Source organism: Harmonia axyridis, chromosome 1 (assembly GCF_914767665.1).
Source record: "Harmonia axyridis chromosome 1, icHarAxyr1.1, whole genome shotgun sequence".
NCBI lineage: Eukaryota > Metazoa > Arthropoda > Insecta > Coleoptera > Coccinellidae > Harmonia > Harmonia axyridis.
The window spans coordinates 10,402,117-10,429,612 of NC_059501.1; the positions used below are offsets into that span (position 1 = coordinate 10,402,117).

A 27,496-nucleotide genomic window follows, 5' to 3' on the forward strand; every position below is an offset into this window, starting at 1 on the left:
GCACAATATCGAAAAAAAATGCCAATATTTCCGTAACAATAACAGATCCGGGCTATGTTGAAATTTTAGTTTGGATATCACTCGAATGTCCATGCCGAATTTCAAAATGATCTTAAAATATTATGAGAACCTCTCAACTAGATAATCTAACCGTCAAGAACGTCATCATAAACGTCACATATCATATCTTACAATAAACAGTACCGTCATCTCCAAGGGCGCAATAGGCGCGTGAATGAATGAGCGCTCAAATGCTCCTGACTTCACGTCACTGGTTTCCTCATTTTTCATATCAATTAAGGAACCCTGTGTGATAAAAAATAATGTAATAAACTGCTTCCGCAGTTGAAATTGCTCCTTTTTTTCGATTTTGGATCTACACTTTCAAAATCATCAATTGCCAACATTTCAGCGAGAGTTATAGAATCTCAAACGATAATTTTATTGTCACTAAAAGAATCCACTGCTATTCTACATTGATCCTCCTATTATACTGAAAAATGGCGGCAAATATCCAAATTTATGAACGGATTAATTTTCGAACTACGCCTATGGATGAATTACCCAATATTATGGCTTCAGTATTTCCTTTCACTGCATTATAATTCAGATCGTCAATAAACATCAATTGATAAACGTTGTAGGTACATTCATTGTCAAGTCAGCAATACCGGAGAAAAAAATGTCTACAGAAAAAGATTGCGATTTAGAGATCCTATATTCACCTAGTAGATGGTGTAAGAGATACGGAACATCAGAGGAATGTATGCTTGATCATGTGAAGATAATCACCGAAGGTAAGAAATTGAGATTTCCAAAACAACATTTAATTCGCTTAGAGATTTATTGAAATGATATGTATACAGGCACCTGCCTATATTTCGTTATTTTCACCTCCTTGATATAATTTGTAAATTGTTTCAATAAAGGAAAATTTTTTTGAAAACTGCGAATTTTATTTAAGATGAATCAGTTAAGAAACCCAAAGAATAATCAAAGAAATTTTTACTTTCAGAAAGTCAGTTTGTTCGATCTGGTATACCTGGAAACTTCGAAGTACCCTACGGTAAATTGCCTAAAGAAAAATATGATTTGTTTGGAATAGATTTACCAAATAGTAAGTTATTTATAATTTTTACAATTCCACTTATCGCACAAATAAAAAATTATATAGCCATGTCTCATTCTGTAATAATAATGAAGTATTGTAATTATCGAGATATAACATAATTAATGAACAATAACAAATAACGAGATCGAAAACAAATTTCAACCGATATAATCTGAAATAAAGACCCATGAATATTCTGATTGAGCATTGGCGTCGGCAACTATTGTGATTAGTTATCGATTGTAATGGAATATTTAAATCTTGATTGATAAGTTTTATTGCGTTTTCTAATAAGAGGTTTCATTTTTTATTCGAAAAAACGAGTATATTTTAAGAGAAAACAATGGATATTATCAGCTAAATAGCAGTGCAATATCCTTTTCATGAAAATTTCCATGACCAATTTGAAATTTGGCATTTAGATGTAGGTAAGTTGCAATTCCAAGCTTCATGCAAAATTTCGGGTTTTTCACAAAACTAGATCAAAATTCAGATAAAAGCTCAATATTTCATTGATAATCCGACAAGAGTTCAGATTCAGCTTGAATGTATAAAAAATAGTTTCAAGCTTTGTTAGAAACTTTCGTGGCGATTATGCTTTATACGGATCAAAGAAAATTCAAATAGATGCATGAGATAATTTCAGCTTGATGCTAAAAATCACAATACTTTCAGGCTCTCCTATAATTTTTTACATTCATGGAGGATACTGGCAAGAAGAATGCATAGGAAGGCAAAATTCTTCTTTTGTAACTAAAGTTTTCCATAAACATGGAATTAAATCATTTGTCATCGGTTATGAGCTATGTCCTAATGTGCAACTTGAGGAAATTATACAACAGACACAAAGAGCATTGAGAGTTTGTTTGGACTACGCAAAAAGAAAAGGTTCAAGGTACCTAAACAAAATTTGTTTAATAAGTTTAATTAAAATCTGCCCTTTACTACATTTCATCAGGTAGACAACTGATAAGAATGAATTTTAAAGAAAGTAAATAGAAATTTAAAAAATGGTACTAAAGGGTGTTTTTTTTTAGAGCTATAGAACTTTAAATTGCAATAAAACAATTAACGATGGATTATTCGATTGACATGAATTTTATTTATCCGCAAGATAATCTTGTGGCATTACATTTTAAATATGATTTCTGGCATATGACCGCCACGGCTGGCTCGGATGTAGTCCAATCTGGACGTCCAATTTTCGATGACTTTTTCCAACATTTGTGGTCGTATATCGGCAATAACACGGCGAATGTTGTCTTCCAAATGGTCAAGGGTTCATGGCTTATGCGCATAGACCAATGACTTTACATAGCCCCACAGAAAGTAGTCTAGCGGTGCTAAATCATAAGATCTTGGAGGCCAATTCATAGGTCCAAAACGTGAAATTAGGCAGTCACCAAACGTGTCTTTCAATAAATCGATTGTGGCACGAGCTGTGTGACATGTTGCGCCGTCTTGTTGGAACCACAGCTCCTGGACATCATGGTTGTTCAATTCAGGAATGAAAAAGTTAGTAATCATGGCTCTATACCGATCACCATTGACTGTAACGTTCTGGCCATCATCGTTTTTGAAGAAGTAGGGACCAATGATTCCACCAGCCCATAAAGCGCACCAAACAGTCAGTTTTTCTGGATGTAACGGTGTTTCGACATACACTTGAGGATTAGCTTCACTCAAAATGCGGCAGTTTTGTTTGTTGACGTAGCTATTCAACCAGAAGTGCGCTTCATCACAAAACAAAATAAAATGGACGTAGTGCGCGATACGTATTCCGCACAGAGCCATTATTTTCGAAATAAAATTGCACTATTTGCAAGCGTTGTTCAGGCGTGAGTCTATTCATGATGAATTGCCAAACCAAACTGAGAATAAATCACTTGATTCGCCATCTTGAACACAAATGCCAACTTAAAGTTATATACCTCGAAAAAAAACACCCGTTATAATAAAATTTGAAAATATGTCCTGGAAATGAATAATTTTCATGAATATTATATTTTCAGAGGAATTTGCCTTATGGGTCATTCTGCAGGTGCTCACTTGGTAGCATATTTATTCACCAGCTTCGTCAATACATTACCAATAGAAGATGTCAACTTACTCAAATCAGCATTTCTCATAGGAGGCATTTACGATCTAGAACCCTTGATATCTACCTCTTATAATGTCCCCTTGAAGCTAACACCTGCTACAGCTAGAAGCTTCAGTCCAGTCCATCAAAGAATGTCAGATTGTAATACGAAATTCTTCATCGTTGTAGGAGAAAATGACAGTCCAGCATTTGTTAAACAATCGGAAGTCATTGAAAAAAGGCTAAAGGCTCAAAATATAACATCCAGTTTATTGATTTTGAAAAACATAGATCATTTTAACGTAATAGAAAAGATATCAGATGAAGAGTTTGAATTGACTAAATTAGTGCTGAAAACTCTGAAAGAAAAATGCTGAGAACTTGTTTTCTATTTATGATTCATCCATAACTTCTTTAGGATTTTATCAGTTCCTTCAGAAGATGTGAAATGTATCTACATGATTGAAAATAAGTATGTTTTATATGTGACTGAGTTATATGTTTTTTATTAAAATGAAGGTAAAAATAAAATAGAATCTGGTCTCACCAAAAAGTTTCATTGCACACTTGCGTTCCTTAACCGTTTTTACTTCAATTTTCAGGCATATAATTTAAATGCTTCTAAAAATCTATCAACGCAGATGTTGGTGTTTTCTCAAGAGTCAAGACCTTGGTAAAAATCCGACCAAAAAAAAAACGAAAACCACATCAAATCTGATTGATTATTCGACAGAAAATCGATACAAATAGTATAACTAAAATGAGGAAATAATTATGAGCAATACGTAAACCAGAATTTTGCGCTCTTATCATATTCTTGATCCAGTATCTATAAGCGTATACGTCTGTATAAACTCCTGGATAGATTCCACATTCTTCACCATAGGATACAATCCCGGCAACGGTTTTGTTGCACACCAAAGGTCCTCCTGAGTCGCCCTAAAAGTGATAGATACTTGAAATAATCCAAGGAATGTCATATTTTCAATCCAAACATAAATAGAGAGATAGAAATATCCTCTTGTCCAAGGCAAGAAATAATAAGAATCCCTGGATTTCTCTTGCTGATTTATCCGCCAAAGACCCTGGGCGAAACAATCTCAAGAGCTCTCCCAGTGGCGTAACTATGGGGTGGCAGGGCAGGGTTCCCATTTGTGACAAGGAATATTGTCTCGGTGGAAGAGAATTTTTTTCTTTTACATTTGAGGACGTTTTTTCATATAGTTTCTGTCCTCAAATCACCCAATCGCGTTATGTAATATTCACCCACCTCTTTCCACACAGTTGAAACTCTCTTTGACAAGAGTCTTGTCATTTTTTTTTTAACGACTTTATTCTTCAATTAGTTACAACAAGGCGACATTTAGCTTGAAGCTACTCTTACATGTAACCTCATCATACCATAACATCCATGACCTAGCCGGGATTCGAACCCGGTACCTTCAGCATCAACGTGAAGATATATTTTCACTAAGAATCCATTTAATGAAATCGCCAAGTGCAACTGATGGTATAGTTACGCCATTGCTTGACATAAAACAATACCAAAAAAGATCCCCATAAAAATGATATGGACTAAATCATAAGAGTTGTTGAAATTATTCTCTAAAACATATAAAGTCTAACCTGACAAGAATCTTTTCCCGTTGAACCTGCACAAATAACGTTCAGTCGAACAATTTCTGGGTAGAACTTCTGGCACTTAGATCTTGATATTAGTGGCACTTCCACAAACTTCAAGTTACTGCTAACTGCGTTGATCTGAAATTAATCTGTTACAAAGATGTGCGGACACACAGACAGATAGAAACGAAACCAAAGTTGTTCAGGATGGTTTGAAATGCATTTTGGGAATGGAAATTTCGAAATTGAGACCAAATACTTTTTTCCCTCAAAAGAGATCGTACAATGCTTCCAATAGACTTTCAGTAGACCCGGACGCATTGTGATCACTTTGGGTATAAAAAATTTTGGTTCCCGGTTCAAAATTTAATAATAATAATATGATAATAAATCGACTTTATTCAACAAATAGAGTTCCTCTCCCAAAATGCATTTCAGAACAAAAACAACTTTGGCCGGTTCCTTAAACATAATATATGTATATTGAGTGTACAACTTTGCTTCCGCTGTTTCGCAATAGAAGGCTGTAGCGGTAAGGGGTAGTCGAAAAAAATAAATCGTAGATGTCATATAATAAGCTTAGGTATTTGTAAACATATCGCCATCGAAATATGTTAGTCGATTTGTGTCTGCATCATGAAGTTATTCTCGATTTAACAAGTCAGCTCACGAGCAAAATTCTCTTCATTGGCGGGAGGTTTTAATATGAAGAAATCTGCGGCTGAGGTTCATCGAATGGTCTCAAATAACTATGGGGAGACCGCTATTAGTGAAAGAACACGATGAGAGTGGTTTCAACGTTTCAAGAATGGTGATTTTGACGTCGAAGACCACCATGTCCATGGAAGAGAGAAGGTTTTCGAAGATACAGAATTGCAGGCATTACTTGATCAAGACTCGTGTCAAACGCAACAAGAGTTGGCAGGATCATTGAGAGTGACGCAACAAACCATTTCAAAACGCCTCAAAGTCATGGGAATTATTCATAAACAAGGAAATTGGGTGCCGTACGTTGGAGCCGAGAGATGTTGAATGGCGTTTGTTTCCTTGTGAACAGCCGTTACAAGGCAAAGACGGAAGAGATTTCTGCATCGCATTGTGACTGAAGACGAAAAATGGATTCATTAAAATAATCCCAGGCGTAGAAAATCATGGGGATATCCCGGCTATTCTTCCACGTCGGAGGCCAAACCGAATATTTACGGTTCCAAGGTCATGCTCAGTATTTGGTGGGACCAGCTCGTCGTAGTGTATTATGAGTTGTTAAAACCGACTGAAACAATCACAGGCGATCGTTATCGAACGCAATTAATGAGTTTTAGTCAAGCATTGAAAAACAAATGGCCGCAATACAACGACAGACATGATAAAGTGATTTTACAGCATGACAATATGCTCGGCCCCATATGTTGCGAAAGTAATCAAGATATACTTGGAAATGTTGAAATGGAAAGTCCTGCCCCACTCGCCGTATTCTCCAGACGTTGCTCCCTAGGACTATCACTTTGTTTCGATCAATGGTACAAGGCTTTACTGACCAACACTTCCAATCTTATGAAGAAGTAAAAAATTGGATCGATTCGTGGATCGCTTCAAAAGATGACCAGTTTTTTCAACGCGGGATTCGTACGCTGCCCGAAGGATGGGAGAAAGTAGTGACCAGCGATGGACAATACTTTGAATTATAAATGTATAACCAGTTTTTTACAATAAAGCCTCGAATTTTGGACAAAACGGCGGAAACAAAGTTGTACGCCTATGTAAAATAAAAAATAAACTTACTGTTGTATTCGTAACACCCCATCCTGAAATATTGCAGCGAGTATAAGCATTAAACTTTTTATATGCGATATCAATAGGCTGTATATCCTCATTCCAAATAAAGTCAGAAGAAACCTATAAAATCAGGCCCTCATTTCAAACGTATTTTCTCAGATATAATCTATTTTACTTGTACCTTCCACAAAGCTATGTCGTTTTCTATTAGTTCTTCATTATACCCTGGATGGACAAAGACTTCAGATACTTCTCTATGTTCAGTTTTATTGGAGATACGTCTTATATTCAAATCTCCAGCGACAACCTTCAAGTTGTGTCTTCTCAGCAGCTTTTTCTCATGGAAACAACAATGAGCTGCTGTGAGTATTAAATTCCTGCTTATAATCGATCCTCCACATAAGTGATGTCCAATGTACCTTAAAGACACCTGAAAAAAATTAAGTACGATGAAATTCATTTTCAGCGCTCGTTCCTCGAACGAAATTTCATGTTGATAGAAGAAAAATAGAAAAAATGTAGCTATAACATACCTCACGGCAATCATCATTAACAAATTTCTGGCCAAAAATTCAATAAATCATATTATCATACTAGATACCCCCTGATATGGCACAATTTTTTTCTTTTTCCAAAAATCAAAGTAGCCTTTAAAATACTTGAAGATTTTAACAATGTTTTGATGATAGGATTTTCGTAGGCAAGTTTATTATTTCAGAAGGAAACTTGAAAATAGCGGTACAATAAAATTATGAATAATATACCTATATACACTATGAGATTCAATGTCTAAAATGCGTTTGATGAAAATTAAATAAAAAACACCATGGATTTCACAATATGGTTTAATATTTCCCTTTTTAATGCCAAGATTGCCAAGACAATATTTAGACACTTAAAAAAATATTGAAAAATCACTAAAAAATATTCATATACGAAATAAGTGCTAGGACTTCTATTCATCAGTCTTTAATATTAGCAATTTTTAGCTTCAAATATCCATGGATAGTTTTCACTAAACTAAGAGGATTTTTAATTCGATTTTTAGATTATTAAAAATAGTAAATCATTAGATGAAGAACTGCACACTAAACGTATACATATCTATAAATAAATAAATAAATATATGAGATCCTTATCGCGCAATAGGAAGAATTGTATTTCCACCTATAAATAAATAAATTCAATCAAAAAGTCACATACCTGATAAGGAAAATCACTTCTACTTCTTACAGATAATCCGCCAATTATTTTCAATTGTGAATCGATATTACTTAACGTGAAACTGTGGACGATAAACCTAAAAACTGCTTGGAATGAAGATGCAATTTACAACAAAAATTATCGGGCTACCTATTAAAACCATCAACTTATAATACATTTTGATATTATTATTATTCTAAACAAATTCCATCACGGCAAAAAGATGAGATCAGGTATTAAAATAGGCATTCTAGATTACTGATAGCTTAATTACGTTATCAATGTTTGATTTACTGTTAGATAAAATAATTACACAACCTTATGCACTGATTAGTTTCAAATATTCGGCGGTTTTTCTCTATTTTTTTGAAGGACTGAAGCTTACGCAACTATAAGAAATCAATTTATAAGATTATTGTCGAGGAAATAACATATTTGATCTCTCTAATCAACGCCCTATCAGCCATATACATCAGATCGGGTGATCCCTGCCATATACATCTCTCATCTGTATAGCGGAGCATCGTGACTTTGTCGTAAAACGCTTGGGTTGAGTCCGAAGAGGTGCGTTCTTACGCGAATCTGCAGCCTTTAACGCCATCTCTCGTGTTAGCAAATAATCATCACACTATTTGGAGAAAAAAGCATGATAGTCAAAAAACGAGAATATCCTTTATTTTTTGTAAAACGAGTTAATCAGGAAAAAGGCTTTGAATAATATTCTTTTTGCCTTTTTGAGCAAATACAAATTAATATGAAAATCGCCTTCGCCAATTATTGAAAAAACAAGAATATCTTCCATATATTTGATTCTCTACTAGGCAGACCACCGAAGAAATGGTACGAAAGCTGGAACTCATGGCCAATTGCACCATTTACCTAAACATTGATTGAAATTTAAACATTGATACTTTCTAATTTCTCTTAAGAAATCAGAGAGTAATCAATGTTTGAATTTTTAATAGGTAAATGGTGCAACTGGCCATTAGCCTCCCAAGCATAAGGCCAAGGCGTTGCTACAAAATATGACCATGTCCTAGAAAACGAGGAAGAAGGTATTTTATTCTATGACCATAATTTTTAGGTTATTTAGTTTAACCTGTTTATGAACTGTCTAACCTCAATTGTGTATCTTTAATTCTTCGAATTTATAAATTGTGTTATTAGCTGGGAAGTGTACAAAATAAGTGGGTAATCAGAATGGATTTCGTTATTGATACATATGAAGATTCAGAAGACGCCAATTCAGATGATAATCTCAAACCGTCGAGAAATTCAATGGATTTTGAATTTGTAACAGATGAAGGGGATGAAGAAGATATTCTTGAGAATGAAGAAAGTGAAACTGAAGAAAAATCGGAAGTAAGCAATATCAAATCACCAATATTACAAAAAGAGGAAGATTTAAAAAAGCATCCTTTAGCTCATTTATTTGACGAGGTTGAACTGACAGTACCAAAGGTCCTTTCGAAAACAAAAAAATCCTTTATTGGATTTGATTCTAATAATAAGAATGAAACTCTGGGAGATGAGAAAAATCAGAAAAGTAAGAAGAAGCCAGTTGAACCCCTATCGAAAAAATTACTATCAGGACTTACTAACAACTTAAAAAAACAAATTATTCCTCTTTCAATACAGAATAAAAAAAATAATGAAATCGATAAACTCCTAGAAAAATCAGAATTACTTAAAACCAATATGTATGAGGAGCCGGTATTTTTCAGTAATCCCAGGTTATCCAAGAGAAAAGTTAAAAAACTGAAAAAAGAAGAGAAAGACAAAACCAAAGGTGATAAGTGGTTCGGATTGCCTGCAACTGAAGTAACAGATGAAGTTAAAAGAGACTTGGAAGTGATGCAAATGCGTTCAGTGTTAGATCCTAAGCATTTCTACAAGAAAAATCACATGAAAGTATTACCTAAATACTTTCAAATTGGTCAAGTTCAGGATAGTCCTCTTGATTATTACAACAGCAGGTTAACAAAGAAAGAAAGGAAGAAAACTCTTGTAGATGAATTGATGGCTGATGCACAATTTCAAAAATATAACAAAAATAAGTATGCCGAAATATTGAAAGAGAGACAGAAAACTAATTATAAAGAGTGGAGACAAGCAAAAAGGAAAAACAATAAAAAGAAATGAATATATCTATAATTTGTTTTGTTTGAGACATTTTTTTCAAATTGGTATGTTTTAATATTTCCTTCAAAAACAAAATGCCAAACTTAATGTCAATTGAGAAGACTATACAACACTCAAAATCAATTATATAACACTTTGTAATTTTATTTATCAATTGTTTGCTAGGATTTTTCTTTATCTATTGGGTGATAATAAATCAAAACTTTTTTAACTGATAGTTATTTTTTTCTGACCTGGTTTGAATTTAAGGATAGAATATCATTCAACAATGAATATTTTAATATTCCTTTAGACCTCTTAAGAGCCTTCAATTTCAGAAAATCAATTGTGTTTTGCGTAGACTGTGTCATTTCTCATCCTAAGGCAAAGTGTTTTTTGTTCAAAAGCAAACGAATGGTACAGTACCAATGCAGAAAATGAGAATTTTACAGTGATTTTATTGATCGGCATAAATATTTTACAAATCAAGGATCTTAATTTTCTTGGTTAAAACAATTAAGACTGCTCAATGGAAATATTTTATATTTCAAAATTCTTCATACAAATTTTCATTCAACTTATAATATTAATTTACAATTCATTCACTTTATAGATAACCCAAACATATGTAATAGTAATCATAAATAACATTCAAGAACTATGAACAATGATTATTAATTTTATAAATATATATTAAATAGAAATATAGTTTGTTCAAAAAATATAAATATCACTTATTAATATTAAAGCCTTTACGTTTAAACTGTTTTCTCTCTCGTGCAGCAATATACTCATTACGACTTTGACTTGATCTCAAATCCAAAATCAAATTGATTTTTTCCACTATTTCTTCAGCAGTATTGTGATCAGCTTCAAAGTCAAAATGCTTGAAACTTGCAGATGTTTGAAGTGGTAAAAAATTAGAAGCTGAAACAGTAGCATATATATAATACTGTATATATGTAACTGAAGGATATCAGCATTGTACAAGGATCATCTTATAAACTACAACAGGTTTTGTTGGGCTATTTAATCGTAGACTTCCCATAGTGATAACTATGAAACTAAAAAGCAATTTTAATTTTTTCTGGAAAACACTAATTAACTACTTCAAAAAACCCTCAGTAATAAGATTCTCATAAAATAATCTCCATCGAATGAAACATTCAAATATTTTTGTTAATAAGCTCTGAAGATTGTTTTTAATTTTTCACTGCAGTTATCGAATTTTTGCACAATGGAAAATTTTCCCAATTTCAATGTATGTTCGTTTAAAATTCCAAGTAATGAAGGTGTACTCAAAATATCGAGAATAGCAGGATTCATCTACCTAAATTACCAATAATGAAAGATTTGGTATTACAGCCTCTTATACAAACAGTACAAGTTTTAAACAGTTAGGCTGTTGGATTATAAAACAAAATCGCCCATACTGAGCTTCTAATTTTATAATATGTGAATCACGAGAGTCATTTGATAGTATTGTCATCATTTTCGACTGCAGTGATCGCAATATAACCTTTACACAATAATTTTGCCTAAATGTTATGCCACTGACAGCTCGGAACATATTTAACTTGCATTTCACTGCTATTTTTTAAAATAAAAATGTGGAGTTGATTTGTTGTAACAACCTCTAATAAATTATTTGAACTTACCAGGCTTTTCACTTGTTTTTTTTCCAGTACCATAATTGTTACTGTAGAAGAGTCTAAACTGTGTTCTAGAACTTCTAGTCTCTGTAATTTCACACCATGCAATAGAGTCAATGTGACAGCTAACAGGTTTCAGTTTGGTGAGCGAAAATTTGGAATTTTGGGGTTGTATAGGATCAATTTCAATTTTATCGCCGCTGACACCCAAATGAATTTCTACTCTTGGTCTCAACTTGGTGATTATATTAACTTGATACGACTGATATAGAGGAGCTTCTGTTGCTTTCTTGTGTTTAGCCATCACTTCTAGATCACTGGTTATTTGTTTCATTTCATCAGGTTCTATAAGAAATTCAGAAATTTTATTGCAAAAATTTTTTTAATTCGAGCATACTCCATCAAACACCTTATAAAATGAAGTTGTAGAAGACACACTCTAAAGTCTAAACCATGGAATCTTTTTAAGTGTTCGAGAAACATTTCCACAATGATGTGTTCTTTAGAAACGGATGTTACAGTAACTTTTTGTTTCTAATTAATATAAAGATTCTGTAGATTAGAGAAATACTTTATAACCTTATAGAATGTAGACAACATACCTCTATCCGCTTTTTTTTTGCCTGCATTTTCATTATCTTGATTTTGAATCGTACTATCATCAAAACTAACAATTACATCCTTGTGCTCTACTAAACCTAAGCAATTGAACCCAAACTTAGCAACACATTCTTTGGCTTCTAATGGGGGTAAATCTCTATATACTTCTCCATCTTCTTCGGTAATATACAAGCCGTAATGAGTTGGAGGATGTAAAGTTAATGTAACATTCCTATTACTGAAAAGTAGAACAAAAATGTCGAATGATTAGATTTATGAATTCTGAAATACCCTTCTTTTAAAAAAATATACTTCCATTAGGCTACTCTAATTTCAAAATATGTATCTATCAAATCATAAATGCACGTTTTTATCAAATAATATAATACCTTATATTAAATAAGATCAATCCAATTAATTCTATAACCTTAGCTGTTGCAACACAAGATATATCAAGAGGAACATTTTTATTTTCATTCTCCAACATTGTTAGGAAAATTTTGTATTTTCTAGTGGGGATATTAATGTGTCCATTACCATCAAACTTAGCATATGTCAGGAAAGGGTTTTTTGGCAAGTTAGTGCATTCTTGTAGTTTTTGAGAGAGTAGGGATTTTTTCATGATTTGCACATTCTTTTCTGGATCAACTTTCTCAAACATATTATCTATATTAGTTTTATCATTGGTATTTGCTAAAAAATTACATCATTTTATTTTTGTTTATTTGAATGTTTCCTAGACCATATATAGAGTATACTTCATATTACATTTTTTCAGATCCCATTTAATGATTTTCATTTTAGCAGCTTTCTTTTTTGCTTGTTCAATTTTTTCAATTCTTGCTGCTGTATTAGTTCTAGCTCTCATTCCGAAATCCATTCCAAAACTCAAATCACCAGATTCAATAGACAAACCATCACTATCATCACTTAATTCTAGGTCAGGAAACTTTTCCAACTGGTTTTTCAGGTGGTTAATATCCTCACCTGACATTACAATTTCACACATCCCTAATAAAAAAGTTATCTGTATTGTATCAAAAAAAATCTTATGCTAAGTTTGTAATTTTGTGTTTCGTTACTGTTAATTTCATTACAATATAGTAAAATCGGTTACCGTAAAATCTTATCATTTAGATTTCGATAGTTTTAGAAGATTTACTTGAAGAAACGAAATCCCCTGAAGTTTTTTGCCTACCTGTATCATCTGAAGATATGAAAGAATGTCTGATGTGTGTAAGAAGCCAATATTTATTGTCGTATAAAGCCATTTCAATTGAACATTCGAATTCGTGATGAATTCAAGATCAGATGCGGATTTCAGATAATTATAATTCGTATTTCAAAAACATAGTGAAAAACCTGCCCACTGCATTTATCTCCCATAAAAACATTATTTATCAAACCATTACAAAATCATAATAAACAGTTGTCAAAACATTTGAAAAGTGACGTTCTTCTTTATAGCGTGACAGTGCTAAGCACAGTATAATTTTAGTTTGTAAATAACCTGAAAGAAAATGCCATAAAAAGTAGGTTATGTTGAAAAAAAATAGATAAATTTGGGATATAATATTACAAATAATAATATTTCGTTTTAGGATAAACCGAATATTGAAAGGAGGAAAAAAATAATATAATACAGTTCTGTTCTATGTCATGTAGACCATAAAAAAAGTGAAAAATCCTTGAGGTTTTGATCAACTAATCTTATCAGCTTGGATATGTGTAGTGATAAGTAAACAAATCATTGGTCTCTTTTATTTTGACCATTTTAATATTATCATGGATTCTATATCATAGGTACTGTGTCGAAACAAAAGAAAGAAAGATTTAGTGAAACTATGATTTATTCTGACTAACATTGTACCAAGAAAAATGCATATGTCATTTTGGTGGAGCTCTGATGTTGATGATTTCTTAATTTATGGATTCAACATTAATTCAGCTGGTTTTTTGAGTTTATTATGTATTTGTGTTATATTTCTATCCTTTTTCTTTGAATGGTTACGATACTTGCAGACAAAACAGAGACAACGGGAGTTGATTTTGAGAGCTAAGCAATTGAGTTTGATCTGTGCTAACGAGAATACTATACTTCTAGCAAGAAACATTACAGATCGTAGAAATCCCTTGAATATAACTGTCTGTGATAGGTAAGTTATATAATCATTAATAATCATAAATTAAACTTTACAATAATGCTTTTTTCTTTTTAGAGCTCTTTTGTTTAGTACGGATTTGTCATTATGGTTTGCCCTGCAAAGTTTGGGTTATATTTTAATGCTCATTGCCATGCTTTATAATGGATGGTTATTCATAGCTTGTATTATTGGGGGAGGCCTTGGCTATTTTGTTTTTGGACAGAAATTTATGAAAATAAACATGCAAAATTGCCAGATTATCAGAGATACATATTGCATGGCAACCTGTGGGGAACCAGGTAAATGTTACACTATCGAAGGGTTTCATAAAACTTTGAGTGATCGATCAACTCACTGATTGTAGTTCGAAAAGTGTCAAAAACGAACTGAAATGATTTGATCAAGCAAATCACCACGATAAAAGTTTTATGAAACCCACCATAAATGTCATACTTCGTTAAAAACGAATGATGAAAGACCCTAAACAATATCAATTCCTTAATTGTCCATGTTTTCATTTTAGATATTTTGAAACAGCTGATAAATAACTTCATTCAAATGTAACCTTCTCCTATCCCAAGTCCCTGTCCCTTGAAGAAGGTAGGTCTTCAAGCCTTAAATTCATCAGTCAGTAGGAAATCTGATTAATATAATGCCAACTTATAGGTAATAGAAAAGATGGAGAGTCTACCCCCGCTGGAAATAGACCTTCAACAAGCTCAGAAACATGTCATATGGTAAATGAAGACCAGTCTAGCAATAGTGGAAAGGAAGAATGTGAGAAATGTTGATCACCAATTATTTCCAAATTATACATAACTAATTTTCGACCTTAGGATACCTTCTTCAACATCAAAATTACCATCAGATTACTTTCTTGTTTTGCCATTAAATCGTTAATAATATTAGATGTGTTTTCAATATTTTTATGGGTAATGCTTCAAGGTGAATTTTTTTTATTTATGATGGAATAGTTTTATTATTATGAATATTTTGATGATTGCAACCACGACATTCCAAATTTTTGTGCCATTCTATTTCTTCATACTGAATAACATCCTTTTAATCTAGTCTATAAAAATTGCTCTCTTGATAGACAATTTATTAAATTCGGAAATAAGAATTAGTCCTTTTCATAAACAGATATGAAAAATTGAAATTATATTGATTATCAAAAATGACTTATATTGAATTATATCTTTGTATTGTTACAAATGTTCATCTCATCTCGCATTTTATTGAAGCTTCCTTTTTTTTGGAATGGAAATAAATATAGACTCAAGAAATTGAAAAAATCCTTCAATTACATACAGACGAATGTTTTCTTTTTATTTTAGGACCGTCCAATGGAGCTGTTTCTTTGATCAAATTATACAATTCAATTTTTTTCTTAGAACTAAATAAAACCATGATAACATCACATACCTGCCATGCTTTTAGTTTGATGTAGAATTCGTCAGACAGAAAGAGGTATGATGTTATTGTTGGTTTGATTATATCAATATTGCTTTTTTTGAAAAGTAATTTTTGTAAAAAGTCATTTTTAATTATTGTAGTATTGTGATAGATATTCTATTTACTCATTTTTGTCAAGCTGGTAGCTAGAACTGAGGAATTAGAAAATGTTCTCCTTGAAATTGTAAGAAATTTCATATAGATAAAAAAAGCAATGTTCTTTGAAGGCTAGTACAGACTAGGTTATGGCAGCATTCATACAAGGTGCTTAATGCAAAGCCTGCGTTTGTGTACAACTCCATACGACCCCATGTTTCTCAAAACGTGAGTTTGCCATGCACGCCTAGTATGTACCAGGCTTAAATTTGTTAACATTGTCATGAAAAGTTGTTACCTAAGTGGTTACGTATCAATGTGCCTTAAATTGTTGAAAATTGAGTAATTTTATGTGTTCCATATTATTCTGTCCATATTGTTTTTTATCTAGTTTATGTATAAAGGGTTGAAATAGAGTTTATATTTACACAACTAGTTTTTTTCAAATAAGCTGTATTCCATAAAAAAAAATAATCATTAATGAGGGTTGAGTCGTTGAGAGAATCAAGAATCTTTATACCTTCTTCTGTATTCAAGAAAATTTCATGGAAAAGTTCCTAGTTTTAAAGAGTGGAGAAATGGCATGATCAGCAACATAAGACTTACAGATATGTATATAACCCAAATGCTCCTATCTAAAGTTCTTGAAGATTACATCATCTTTGTTGTAATGGCGTTAAACGCAAATAATTTCAAATATAGGAATATTGGTTTTGTGCAAATAGAAGATTGAATTAAAGATACCTGACATGAATGAGATAAAGCAACCAATTTTTAATCAAATTATGAGCACATAACTCGATGTAATTCTGCACATCAGAAAACGGAAAATATATGACATTATCGAAAAGAGATATATTTTGTTCATTCATGTCAGTCTTCTTGAATGGAACTCACTTTCAAAAATGTTCATTAAAATTATATAGAAGAAATATATGAATATTTACAATTTTTAGAGAAAATAACTGTTTCAAGGAAAACCAGTGAATTTCATCATATGGAAGTGTAGAGACTTTTTTGCGCATCATTTGAGTCAATAATATACATATACGGTGTTCAATTTGAAAAAACGAAAATACTAGGAAATTTCAATTTACAAAATTTGACCAGTTGTTTTTCATACCCCCTGTCTATTTCAGATATACAGAGTACTCTGTTTGGGAAAGTAACTCATTTGTAATATTCGACCTGAAATAGATTTCAATAGGTCTCAGCATAACTTTGTAATAACAAATATCCTGAGTGACTGACTAATATGTTGAAAAATAAACCTGTCATGCTAAATATTTTCGAAGTGAGATTTGATTATCATTTATTTTTCATATAAATACCGACAAAGTAAAAAAAAAAATGGGTTTTTCATTGAAACAACAAACTTGATACCTTTTAATTCAAACAAGAGCGCGTAGATAGTTTTTTTCTTGGAGAGTAATCGAAAAAAAAATATTCCAAAAGTTTTTCATCACAAACCGAAAGTAAAATTTATATGTACCATTCAGACCATGTTTCTAAAACAAAGAATAAAATCGGAATAAAAATCTAAATATATCAATATATCTTGATGTTAAAAATTGTTCATATCATTTGACGAACTATATCATATTTTCTTATGAAAAAATTTGTTTTTAATTATTTCTGATTTTCGCATTGTACAGAGAATTCCTCAATTTTTCCATAAATTCCCCGAAGAATGAAATGATGCAATACCTAGTTTCATTATCTCAGTCAAATTTCAAATTACTCCCGCCGTTTTGAACAAACGAAGTGGGGCAATAATCCACATACGTGCTTGAATTTTACTTCGGGAACATTCTAGAGTTGCTGACACGTATGTCTCCAAATAAACCATGCAAAGCATCATCACTAACGTGGGCCAATGAGCTTCAGACAGCGGGTTAGCAAGAATCCAATTAGAATTTAGTAAGTTCGAATTGGGACCAATCGAAATCTTACACGACAAATTTTATTAATAAATTTCGTATGTCAATCTGAAACTTCATCAGTTGAAGGAAAGTAAAGCTAGAGTACAAACGATATCGAAAAAAAGATATACTTACTGCGGTCATTTTTCATAAGACAAAGTATTAGTGCTAGTGTTTGCGTTTATTAAATCTCTGGTAAGTAATTAAATTTTCATCAGATAAAATGAATAATTGGATTTCAACTATGTACTTCAAAATTGCAATATGATACCGGGCGTTCGGCCACTAATACATTCTTATAAGAAGTGGAATATTTAATAATTATCTGTTCGATTTTCTGTATTTCCTCATTAAAATTTCGGCTTTCTTACTATTTTTTTTTTGTAAATGCGATATTATCTTCACATTAGTTCCTGAATATTTCAATCTCCTAAACAATTTAAAGATATAATTGATAGCCGCATTAGTTTTTCTTATTTTTATCAATTATTTCATGAATGGATTCAATTAATTCTGCTGCATTTTCATGATCAGAGGTGTGAGGAATATAGTTTTTTGGTCGAATCGATATTTTTTTCATCTGTTTCGAATTGTCATATGCCAACAAAGCACAGTTTACAGTTAGGTGATCTAATTTGGCGATGTGTTATTGAACCTTATTGCTGTCGTGGATATTTAATATTTTCTGTATTACAGGAGGAGATGAAGGTACACATATTGTTGGGCATTACATGCCTGTTGGCGTTGGCTTTAGCCAAAGATGACAAGAAGGAAAAAGAGGATGTTGGAACAGTTATTGGAATTGATTTAGGAACCACCTATTCTTGGTAAGTCTCTTCTATTTGAAGTATAATAACTAATTTTTTTATAGAATAATTCATTCATTTTTCCTATTTATTTTTTTGGTTTTTTCATGTTCATTTTTTTTCTTTGAATAACTTATTCACAGTTCTGAATGAGATTTCGATATCTATGCGAAATTTCTCACGTATTTTCAATTTGTTTTAGTGTTGGTGTATATAGAAATGGTAGGGTAGAAATTATTGCTAATGATCAAGGTAACAGAATCACCCCATCTTATGTGGCTTTCACTGCTGATGGTGAACGTCTTATTGGGGACGCAGCCAAGAACCAACTTACAACAAACCCTGAAAATACAGTCTTTGATGCCAAACGTCTCATTGGAAGAGATTGGTCAGATTCTGCAGTGCAACATGACATCAAGTTCTTCCCATTCAAGGTCATTGAAAAGAACTCCAAACCTCATATCAAGGTGAGTTTAATTTGAAAATGCGGTTCTAATTGAAATTTAAGCTCTGATTTAATTGATATGTCCTATCAAAATGAACAGTTTAGGTAATTTTAGATGTTCAGAGACGCGTTTTTCTTATCATTTTCCATTTGATGAATGGGTATATTGATAAGATAATATTCAATTCTTTATATATAGTTTTATTAATGATCTCTCCAAACAAAGCATATGAACTGTCGATGATGTTAAACCTTGATATTTTCAAATTTATCTGGAGATAATATTAATAGATGGACATCCTGAATTTTTTGTTTCTTCAGAATTATTCAGGAAAAAATTTCAGTTTAAATATTTTCATTTGCCTATTAACACCAAAAATCTATCCTGAAAATTTCAGTAATCAAGTTATTCCTCATAATGAATAATGACTATAAATGCATAACATATCGGTTATCTATCCAGATACTGACCTCGTCCAACACTGGCCCTAAGGACTCCAAATAAGTTTTACGTCTACTATAAAATATCGCTTTTATGATATTTTTTTAATTGCGTTTAAAATGAAAGATTCTTTATGTTATGGACAAAATCTATCTATTATACTGAAAGGTTAAAAACTGTGCAGAATCTTTTCTCACATTTTATACTGTACAGTGAACACAATGATTCTGTGAACAAAACTTATCATTTTCAGGAAGATTAAATTTGAACCACTTTTATTTCTTTTCAAGCTTGTCAAAGAGTCTACATAGTACTTTGAACTATCATATTATGATAATAGCAGATTATCATTTAAGATCAGTTCTAGTAACCATGCTACTATCAAAATGAGAAATTAAAATTTCAACTTGTATTATAGTTATCAAAGTATCATTTAATTTGTCTTTCAGATGTAGCATACTCCTGAAACTGCTCTTACAATTGCTAAGGATATCTGATATGTTCAAAGTATTATATCATTTTTCATTGAATATTTATTGAATTTTTTTTCAAAGGGATTTCGCCCAATTTTAATATAGACTCCTTATTATCTGAAAAATATATAGCTTTTCGTAGATGCTATTTATGTGCACACGGAATTTCAGTAAACCTGCATAATAGATTCAATAATTTTTGTGTCATTTGAAAAATCAGAAACATTTCGGCATACTGGAAATAATAAAGCGAATTTTGTTCTTGATATTATTGAGCACGAAGTTTTGATTAATGTATCAAATCTAATAAGAGTGCAAAAAGGTTTTAGGCAAGATGAATATTGAGATAATTTTTTTGAACAAAATTTACAACTTTCATACATTTTGGGCAGTATATTCAATAAATACATTCGTATGAGTAGTTTAGTCCAATCTCTATGATAATCGAAATGTCATTATACTATATATGATTATCTTCACCAGGTTGACACCAACCAAGGAGAAAAAGTATTTGCCCCTGAAGAAATCTCAGCCATGGTTCTCGGTAAAATGAAGGAAACCGCAGAAGCTTATCTTGGCAAGAAAGTAACCCACGCCGTTGTCACAGTACCAGCCTACTTCAACGATGCCCAACGTCAAGCCACCAAAGATGCTGGAATCATCGCAGGTCTCAAAGTGATGAGGATATTGAACGAACCTACTGCTGCCGCTATTGCATACGGTCTCGACAAGAAAGACGGAGAGAAAAACATCCTCGTCTTCGATTTGGGCGGTGGTACCTTTGATGTTTCTCTGCTCACCATCGATACTGGAGTATTCGAGGTAGTCTCCACCAATGGTGACACCCATTTGGGAGGTGAAGATTTCGATCAGAGAGTAATGGACCACTTCATCAAACTCTACAAGAAGAAGAAGGGTAAGGACATCAGAAAAGATAACAGGGCCGTCCAGAAATTGCGTCGTGAAGTTGAAAAGGCCAAAAGAGCTTTGTCTGCCAGCCACCAAGTGAGGATCGAAATCGAATCATTCTTCGAAGGCGAAGACTTCTCTGAAACTCTCACCAGGGCCAAATTCGAGGAATTGAACATGGTGAGTTGCATTATAGGTTATATTTCAATCTCTATTTCTTTATATTGACAGTTGATTGAGGTTAGGTTTCTATAGTCCCTTTTTTTTGTGGTTTCAATAATTGCTCTTTTATAAATTTTTTTTTTTCAGGATCTCTTCCGTGCCACCATGAAACCAGTACAGAAAGTACTTGAAGATGCTGATATGAAGAAAAAGGACATTGATGAAATCGTTTTAGTTGGTGGTTCAACTCGTATCCCCAAGGTACAACAGTTGGTCAAGGACTTCTTCGGAGGTAAAGAGCCCTCAAGGGGAATCAATCCTGATGAAGCTGTTGCTTACGGAGCTGCCGTTCAAGCTGGAGTACTTTCTGGAGATCAGGATACTGATGCTATTGTTCTTTTGGACGTCAATCCTCTTACCATGGGTATCGAAACCGTTGGAGGTGTGATGACCAAGCTGATTCCAAGAAATACTGTAATTCCCACCAAAAAATCTCAGATCTTCTCAACTGCTTCAGACAACCAGCACACTGTAACAATCCAAGTATATGAAGGAGAACGTCCAATGACGAAAGACAACCATCTTTTGGGAAAATTCGACTTGACTGGTATCCCTCCAGCACCTCGTGGTGTACCACAAATTGAAGTCACCTTTGAAATTGATGCCAACGGTATCCTTCAGGTATCAGCAGAAGACAAAGGCACAGGAAACAAAGAAAAGATCGTTATCACCAATGACCAAAACAGACTGACTCCAGAAGACATCGATAGGATGATCAAAGATGCTGAAATATTCGCACAAGACGACAAGAAATTGAAGGAACGTGTTGAAGCCAGAAATGAATTGGAAAGTTACGCTTATTCCCTCAAGAACCAACTCGCCGATAAAGAAAAATTGGGATCAAAGATCTCAGGTGATGAGAAAACTAAGATGGAAGAAGCCATCGATGAAAAAATTAAATGGTTAGAAGAAAACCAAGACTCAGAAGCAGAAGAATACAAAAAGCAAAAGAAAGAATTAGAAGATGTAGTACAACCAATCATAGCTAAATTGTACCAAGGTGCTGGAGGTGCTCCACCACCAGCAGGTGGCAGCGACGACGATGAAGACCTCAAAGACGAGTTGTAGAGAAAATAAAATGAAGACTGAATTATTTTCCATGTTTTTGAAAATGTGATGTGCGTGTGCAAGAACGAATGTATAGACTTGTTTTAATTTTGAAAGTTGGGTGTTTGGTCACCACAAACTGAAATTCTTTTGTAATTCTGATAAAAATAGGTCCATATTTTATATTCAGCTACCTGTTAATTGGTAATGCCCCCTCTAATTTATTTTTTCATCAAATATGAGTGTATGATGAAAGTTCATTTTTTGAAGGTTCTCATTATTGTTTATAGTTTCATTAATTTACATTGCTCGGATTGTACACTTGTATTTGATAATGTTATAAATTTTCAATAAAATTTATTGAAAAATGACTTGTTTTTTTAATGAAATATTTAATTTTTTTTTATTAAAAACAATCAGATAAGACCTATTTTTCACCTTTAAGACTAAATGTCACTAATAAAATGAAGAAAGGTACTTGTTATAAGAATTATGGCCGTTAGTAGCTAAGTTCACTCTTCAGTTAAATCCACTCGTTGAAAAGCCGAAGTTTTTATGTTATAAAATGAAATGAAGATTGCAATAGATTAGATGAATATTAAATGAATTCGGTCTTTATTTGATGAAAATTCATTACAAAATAAAACAATAATTTCCTCAAATTTAAATGATAACATTTGCGTGAATTATTTTTTTGTTTCATTGGATTAGATGATGATTGTTAAGTAATAAACTGGTGATGAAAAGAATCCAACAAAAAGTGGATTCTTTTTTATAAATTGTGAGGAATTAAGATACAAATTCTAGCAGCTCAGTATCAGTGTGAAAAAATTTCCAGAGTAAATAAACTTTGGCCTTGTACTCTTGAAAAATGGGCTTTATGTCTGTTTTAATTTCAAATAATATAACCTTGTAATTAGGCCGATTATGTAGAAGGATAAGATGAAATACTGTTTAAGGAAGTAACCTTAATTTAATCAGATATAAGTGACAAGATGGATCCTGTCTCCCCTAGTTTGAGTCCTGTCGGCAACAGTTTAAAATAAGCAATATTTTTTGCTTGTTATGCTTCTAACCTCAACTTCATATGTTATTCAATCAAGTAGTCCAATTTCTTTCATCAACATTTCCCATTAATCACTCTCAGTATACTGCTTCTGATCTTTTATTTGGTTACCAGTAACATGATATCTAATCTTTTTAATGGCATATGAAATTGTCCTACATGATAATTTTCTAATGGAACAGATTCAGCAGGAAATAAGGAAAATTATGATCAATATCAAGTAACAAACTGCTATTTTCTATTTGTACATTTTTACAAAGCAGCAAAAACTATCATTTCACTATTTCCTTTTTTGTTTTTCTTTTTCAATATATTTCTCTAGATCATCTAAAGGTTTATAATAAATATGTACAGTCTGGGCTCCAGCAAACATTGTTAACAATGAAGCAGCTACAAATGTAATATACCTTCCAAAAGATACTCCCAATGGCATTTTCAAGACGATTCACTATCAACTATTTCTTGTGCCTGTCTTCTTTTGTATGTATCATCTGAAAAGGAACCACTTCTAATGTATGTGTTACCAATATTAGAAAAAGATCTTACAAAAGTTCACTTCACCAACTCGCCAGTTTATCATGGAAAATTCTAGAGCTGCACCAGCAACAAAAAATAAAGGAAGAAATCTATAGTATCCAAAATATGTCTTTCCTGGCCATTTATCCAGAATTTTAACTAATGTTTTACTCTTCATCAGTGTTAGACATGAATTTCTTCAAAAATCAAATAAATTTGAACGTTTGATGTGATATAATTTTCCAACACTGAGTTCTTTGACCTTCAAAGTCAAAGATGTACAATTTTTTGAACTACAGTTGACTTTAACTATCATCAGCTTGAACTACATTTTTAAAAAACGGACAATTATGCTTATACCAATTCTTCAACTTGATATTTAATTAAAAAATATATATGCATATTCTGTTCTATTTCAAAAGTGATGGGAATAGGTAAAATTTTCTGTAGAATATTTAGTTTGACAGGAGCCATAACTGTCACCTGTTAAAGTTAGGCTGACAGGTTTTTTCATACCTCTATGGTAAATAAACACCTGTGAATGAACAAGAAGTGCGAACGGAAACCTGTGTTGGTGATGTTAGCAAGTGCAATTTAATAAGTTTGTGTACAGTGTTTTCATTGATATGAATATCATCAAACTGAAATAAGGAATCACTGAATAGAACAATACCCCCTTTAGTGATGAAAATGATTTCTTCTTATATTTTTCAACTGATAACAATATTAGGTATGTACATTTTAGTTTATGTGCGAATGTTACTGTGGTAGCGTATTCAGTTCATTTACTATTCTTATTTGCATCATTTATACGATAATTATTATTCTTGGAGTTTATCGTTTTGTTTTAAGAATACCACTGTATTAAGAAGAAATTTATACAGAATTTGACGAATGAGAGTCCTTCATAAATGATTTTAAATATATTATTTTCCCGTGTTATATCTTTCCGTGTTCTTGGAAGTTACCGGTGAGGAATGAGTCATACCTACAAGAAGTTTTGAAACAATTAAGTAATCGAGATATCCAATCAACAAAAGCCAAAAATACCTATCCATAATATCATGCAACTTTCATTACCTTCCGAGATAAATTGATAATTTTTTATTTTCACCTATTGTTATTGTACAAAGTTGCCGTAGTGGATAAAAGGGAATCAAAGTAAAAATCAATGTGATAGTAAGGAATGTTTATTAGGATTTAACTGTTTTTCTGAACTGACCTAAAGTTCATTTAAAGTGAAGTCGAAAAACAGGTTCTTTGAACTTTAATATGCTAGTAAACTTGACTCTTTTTTTAAAGTTAAAGTAGGCTCACTTCAGCTTTGAAGTTATTTTATTCACAAAATTTGGGAGTTTAAACATGTATAGTTGGGATTTGCATTGTTATTTAGCTTTTTTTCTGAAAAATTCCAAAATAATTTCTTCTCGAGTTTTCCTTATAATGCACCTAATCTTTGAGGAAATTTTTCAAATTTCTCAATTTTAATGTGTATTGCGACCTTCCTGTGAAAAGTATAATATTTTTCCAACCGAAAATTTAAGTACAGGGTCGGGATAATAGACCTTTATTTTCTAATAATCGTTCGGTTTGTAATTTTTTCATCCAGTCAATTATTTTATTGGAAAGATTTTCTTTTGGGAAACCACAGAATGATTTTGACACATTTATTTTATCGTTTCGTAATTGCTGCTTCTTATGAAGTCATGGCAATCACAATGAACAAAAAAGGTAACAATTAATCTTGCAATGTACGGTGCTTGGTTTTCTTGAATGGACTTTCCGTCCGATGATTCGCTAGAAAAACAGGCAGGAACAATAATTAATCTCAGTTTGTCGACTTGGAAATTGAGTTAACGGAAGCTTTGATTTCGTGAAAGTACCTACCTATTTTGATAGTAATAATCTGTTTTGTTGGATCAATTAAAAGAAAGGTCGGTAGACGCAGATGTGGAAGAAGTTCGTTATTCAATTACAGGTGCTTCGTTAAAGGTGTTGAATAGTTTAGGTTTTTGAGAATTTCATCTAGAATTTATTGAGTGCTCGTGGTTTTATACTGGGTGTTTCTAAATTAGAGGTACAAATAAAAATGACAGATTTCTCGGATCATTATAAAAAAAGTCCTATAAACATGGACCCGCAAACGTTTTGTTTTCGAGATGCAGGGAAGTAGAAGTTTGATTTTTTTTCGAGTTTTTTCACTCATAGCAACTTCCCCCGACAATATATTCAACTTAAAATTTGCATAGACATTCCAAATTGAAGTTTTTATCAAAATTTTGAATGCAAATCAACAGGATGATATTTTTTCTGGAACAGAGCCCGCTTTTTTTTTCCCGATTTTTTTTATGGTGGACCATTTGTAGTTTAAAAAAATGTAAAAATAAACTTTGGTCCACTACTACTACTCTCGATTTTGGTTTCTTGTAGTTTTGTCGTAACTGCTAGAGATTTCGAGAAAAAATTTCAAACAATTCTCTAGTAATCTTCAGGAAAATCCAAATTATTACAAAGATTCAGTTAGTGAGTTGTAATTAACGAATTAATAATGGGTTTTTGTACTCATTTACCCAATCTGTAGCCAAGATTGATAAAGATTCGATAAACTGGTATAATTATCACAAAAAAGTAGGGCTACAATAAACACCCTGTATCTCGGAAGCAAAGCGTTTGCGGATCCATGTTTATGGGAATTTTTTTCTTGAAATGATCCGAGGAATCTCTCATTTTCCTTTATACCTCCAATTTTGGAACACTCTGTATATTTATTTGTTAAATAATTTTCTCAATATCTCTTCTCCAAGGCTTCTTGGGACCTCTCAAACGCTTAGGGCGAGTTCGGGAACCGGAACTGTATGTCTGCATAGGTTTGAGGAGAAATTGTTGCGGTATATTTATTTTATCAATGGCATGACGTCACGAATGGCGAATACGAGATGCCAACTTGAAAACGCACACAAAACCAGGCGATGTTTGTGCTGTCAAACTTAGGTTCTTGAATTGGTTGTTTTCAATTGAATTTTCATAAGCTATACTCATGTTTATCAACTTTTACATATAATATTGATTTCGTATGAATTTGAATGAATAGTCTTCCAGTATACTTTGAAACTTTTGGAATAGAATTTTTTTGTAAGCAGTCTGTCAACTATAGTTATGCGCACTTTTCGCAAAAGTTTTTACTATAATACTATTGCTTATATTTTTAGGAATAGGTTGAGAGAGCTTTTCATTCGACGAATCAGAGTTTCTACTCGGTTTCATAGAAATTGTTCAAATTATTATGAAAAAATTCATTCATATTTCCGAATTCTCTAGGGGAAGCATGTTTGTAAGCTTTGTCTCATTCTTTCCGTTGGATGGAATTGAAATTAACAACGAATTCTTTTCTGAAGCTAATAGCTTGAGATTCCGATAAGAATGCTGAAATTATATACATTTCGGCCAAATGCTGGTGTTATGTATTTGAAGTAGTTGTAGTGCATTGACTCGAAAATTGGAACTATCTATACATTTCTAAGCCTTATAATAATCTTTAAAAAATGTTAATATGAATATTTTGATGAGATAATTTAATAAGTCTGAAGACATGAAAAAAATTGAGCGCATCATTGTGCCATTTTAGCAATGGCATGACGTCACGGATGGCGAATCCGAGATGCCAACTGTTTCAACCTTGAAAACCGGACAATTTCTAAAGTTTGTTTGGTCAACCCTTTGCTATGTTGCCGATGTATTCTTAATGTGCGAAATTTATTTTATTCCTACCAAGAACTGGTTTTGGTTG

The 27,496-nt window shown here is 32.3% G+C and overlaps 7 protein-coding genes across 11 annotated transcripts in view; 5 read left to right on the forward strand and 2 right to left on the reverse strand.

The window, feature by feature from the left end:
* The first annotated feature begins 594 nt into the window (after window positions 1–594).
* Window positions 595–3,568, forward strand: LOC123688995 (kynurenine formamidase). The gene is made up of 4 exons (XM_045627774.1): window positions 595–797; window positions 1,016–1,117; window positions 1,787–2,006; window positions 3,124–3,568. Exons 1-4 carry the CDS (start codon window positions 683–685, stop codon window positions 3,566–3,568), a joined length of 882 nt encoding a protein of 293 aa, XP_045483730.1. The 5' UTR covers window positions 595–682.
* LOC123688996 (trypsin I-P1-like) lies at window positions 3,442–8,300 on the reverse strand. Of its 2 annotated transcripts, XM_045627775.1 has the most exons (6): window positions 7,944–8,300; window positions 7,794–7,897; window positions 6,772–7,020; window positions 6,597–6,710; window positions 4,818–4,952; window positions 3,442–4,130 (listed from the first exon to the last, which is right to left on the reverse strand). In XM_045627775.1, exons 1-6 carry the CDS (start codon window positions 7,969–7,971, stop codon window positions 3,900–3,902), a joined length of 861 nt encoding a protein of 286 aa, XP_045483731.1. In that variant the 5' UTR covers window positions 7,972–8,300; the 3' UTR covers window positions 3,442–3,899. The 2 variants fall into 2 exon arrangements, with proteins under 2 accessions (XP_045483731.1, XP_045483732.1); XM_045627776.1 differs by lacking the exon at window positions 4,818–4,952 and having other exon boundaries at window positions 3,894–4,130; window positions 7,944–8,186.
* A 560-nt stretch (window positions 8,301–8,860) lies between these two features.
* On the forward strand, window positions 8,861–10,146 carry LOC123688999 (rRNA-processing protein fcf2). Its single transcript, XM_045627779.1, has one exon. It carries the CDS (start codon window positions 8,994–8,996, stop codon window positions 9,933–9,935), a length of 942 nt encoding a protein of 313 aa, XP_045483735.1. The 5' UTR covers window positions 8,861–8,993; the 3' UTR covers window positions 9,936–10,146.
* A 291-nt stretch (window positions 10,147–10,437) lies between these two features.
* LOC123688998 (stress-activated map kinase-interacting protein 1) lies at window positions 10,438–13,606 on the reverse strand. The gene is made up of 6 exons (XM_045627778.1): window positions 13,365–13,606; window positions 12,935–13,177; window positions 12,556–12,859; window positions 12,169–12,404; window positions 11,573–11,911; window positions 10,438–10,841 (listed from the first exon to the last, which is right to left on the reverse strand). Exons 1-6 carry the CDS (start codon window positions 13,435–13,437, stop codon window positions 10,645–10,647), a joined length of 1,392 nt encoding a protein of 463 aa, XP_045483734.1. The 5' UTR covers window positions 13,438–13,606; the 3' UTR covers window positions 10,438–10,644.
* Window positions 13,607–13,755: 149 nt separating this feature from the next.
* LOC123689001 (high affinity copper uptake protein 1-like) lies at window positions 13,756–16,291 on the forward strand. Of its 2 annotated transcripts, XM_045627781.1 has the most exons (4): window positions 13,756–14,322; window positions 14,386–14,609; window positions 14,834–14,910; window positions 14,977–16,291. In XM_045627781.1, the coding sequence occupies exons 1-3, from the start codon at window positions 14,045–14,047 to the stop codon at window positions 14,872–14,874; spliced, it is 543 nt and encodes a 180-aa protein (XP_045483737.1). In that variant the 5' UTR covers window positions 13,756–14,044; the 3' UTR covers window positions 14,875–14,910; window positions 14,977–16,291. The 2 variants fall into 2 exon arrangements, with proteins under 2 accessions (XP_045483737.1, XP_045483736.1); XM_045627780.1 differs by lacking the exon at window positions 14,834–14,910 and having other exon boundaries at window positions 13,768–14,322.
* A 1,532-nt stretch (window positions 16,292–17,823) lies between these two features.
* Window positions 17,824–22,498, forward strand: LOC123688997 (endoplasmic reticulum chaperone BiP). The gene is made up of 5 exons (XM_045627777.1): window positions 17,824–17,978; window positions 18,480–18,610; window positions 18,792–19,056; window positions 20,433–21,038; window positions 21,168–22,498. The coding sequence occupies exons 2-5, from the start codon at window positions 18,486–18,488 to the stop codon at window positions 22,146–22,148; spliced, it is 1,977 nt and encodes a 658-aa protein (XP_045483733.1). The 5' UTR covers window positions 17,824–17,978; window positions 18,480–18,485; the 3' UTR covers window positions 22,149–22,498.
* Window positions 22,499–24,225: 1,727 nt separating this feature from the next.
* LOC123689002 (protein crumbs) overlaps window positions 24,226–27,496 on the forward strand; it is a 33,751-nt gene continuing 30,480 nt past the window's right edge. For 2 of the 3 annotated variants that reach the window (XM_045627782.1, XM_045627785.1), the window contains exon 1: window positions 24,227–24,439. In XM_045627782.1, coding sequence (XP_045483738.1) covers window positions 24,394–24,439 — 46 coding nt within the window. In that variant the 5' untranslated portion in view covers window positions 24,227–24,393. Of the gene's footprint in view, window positions 24,440–27,496 lie in introns of all 3 variants that reach the window. The other variant, XM_045627783.1, reaches the window with a different exon arrangement.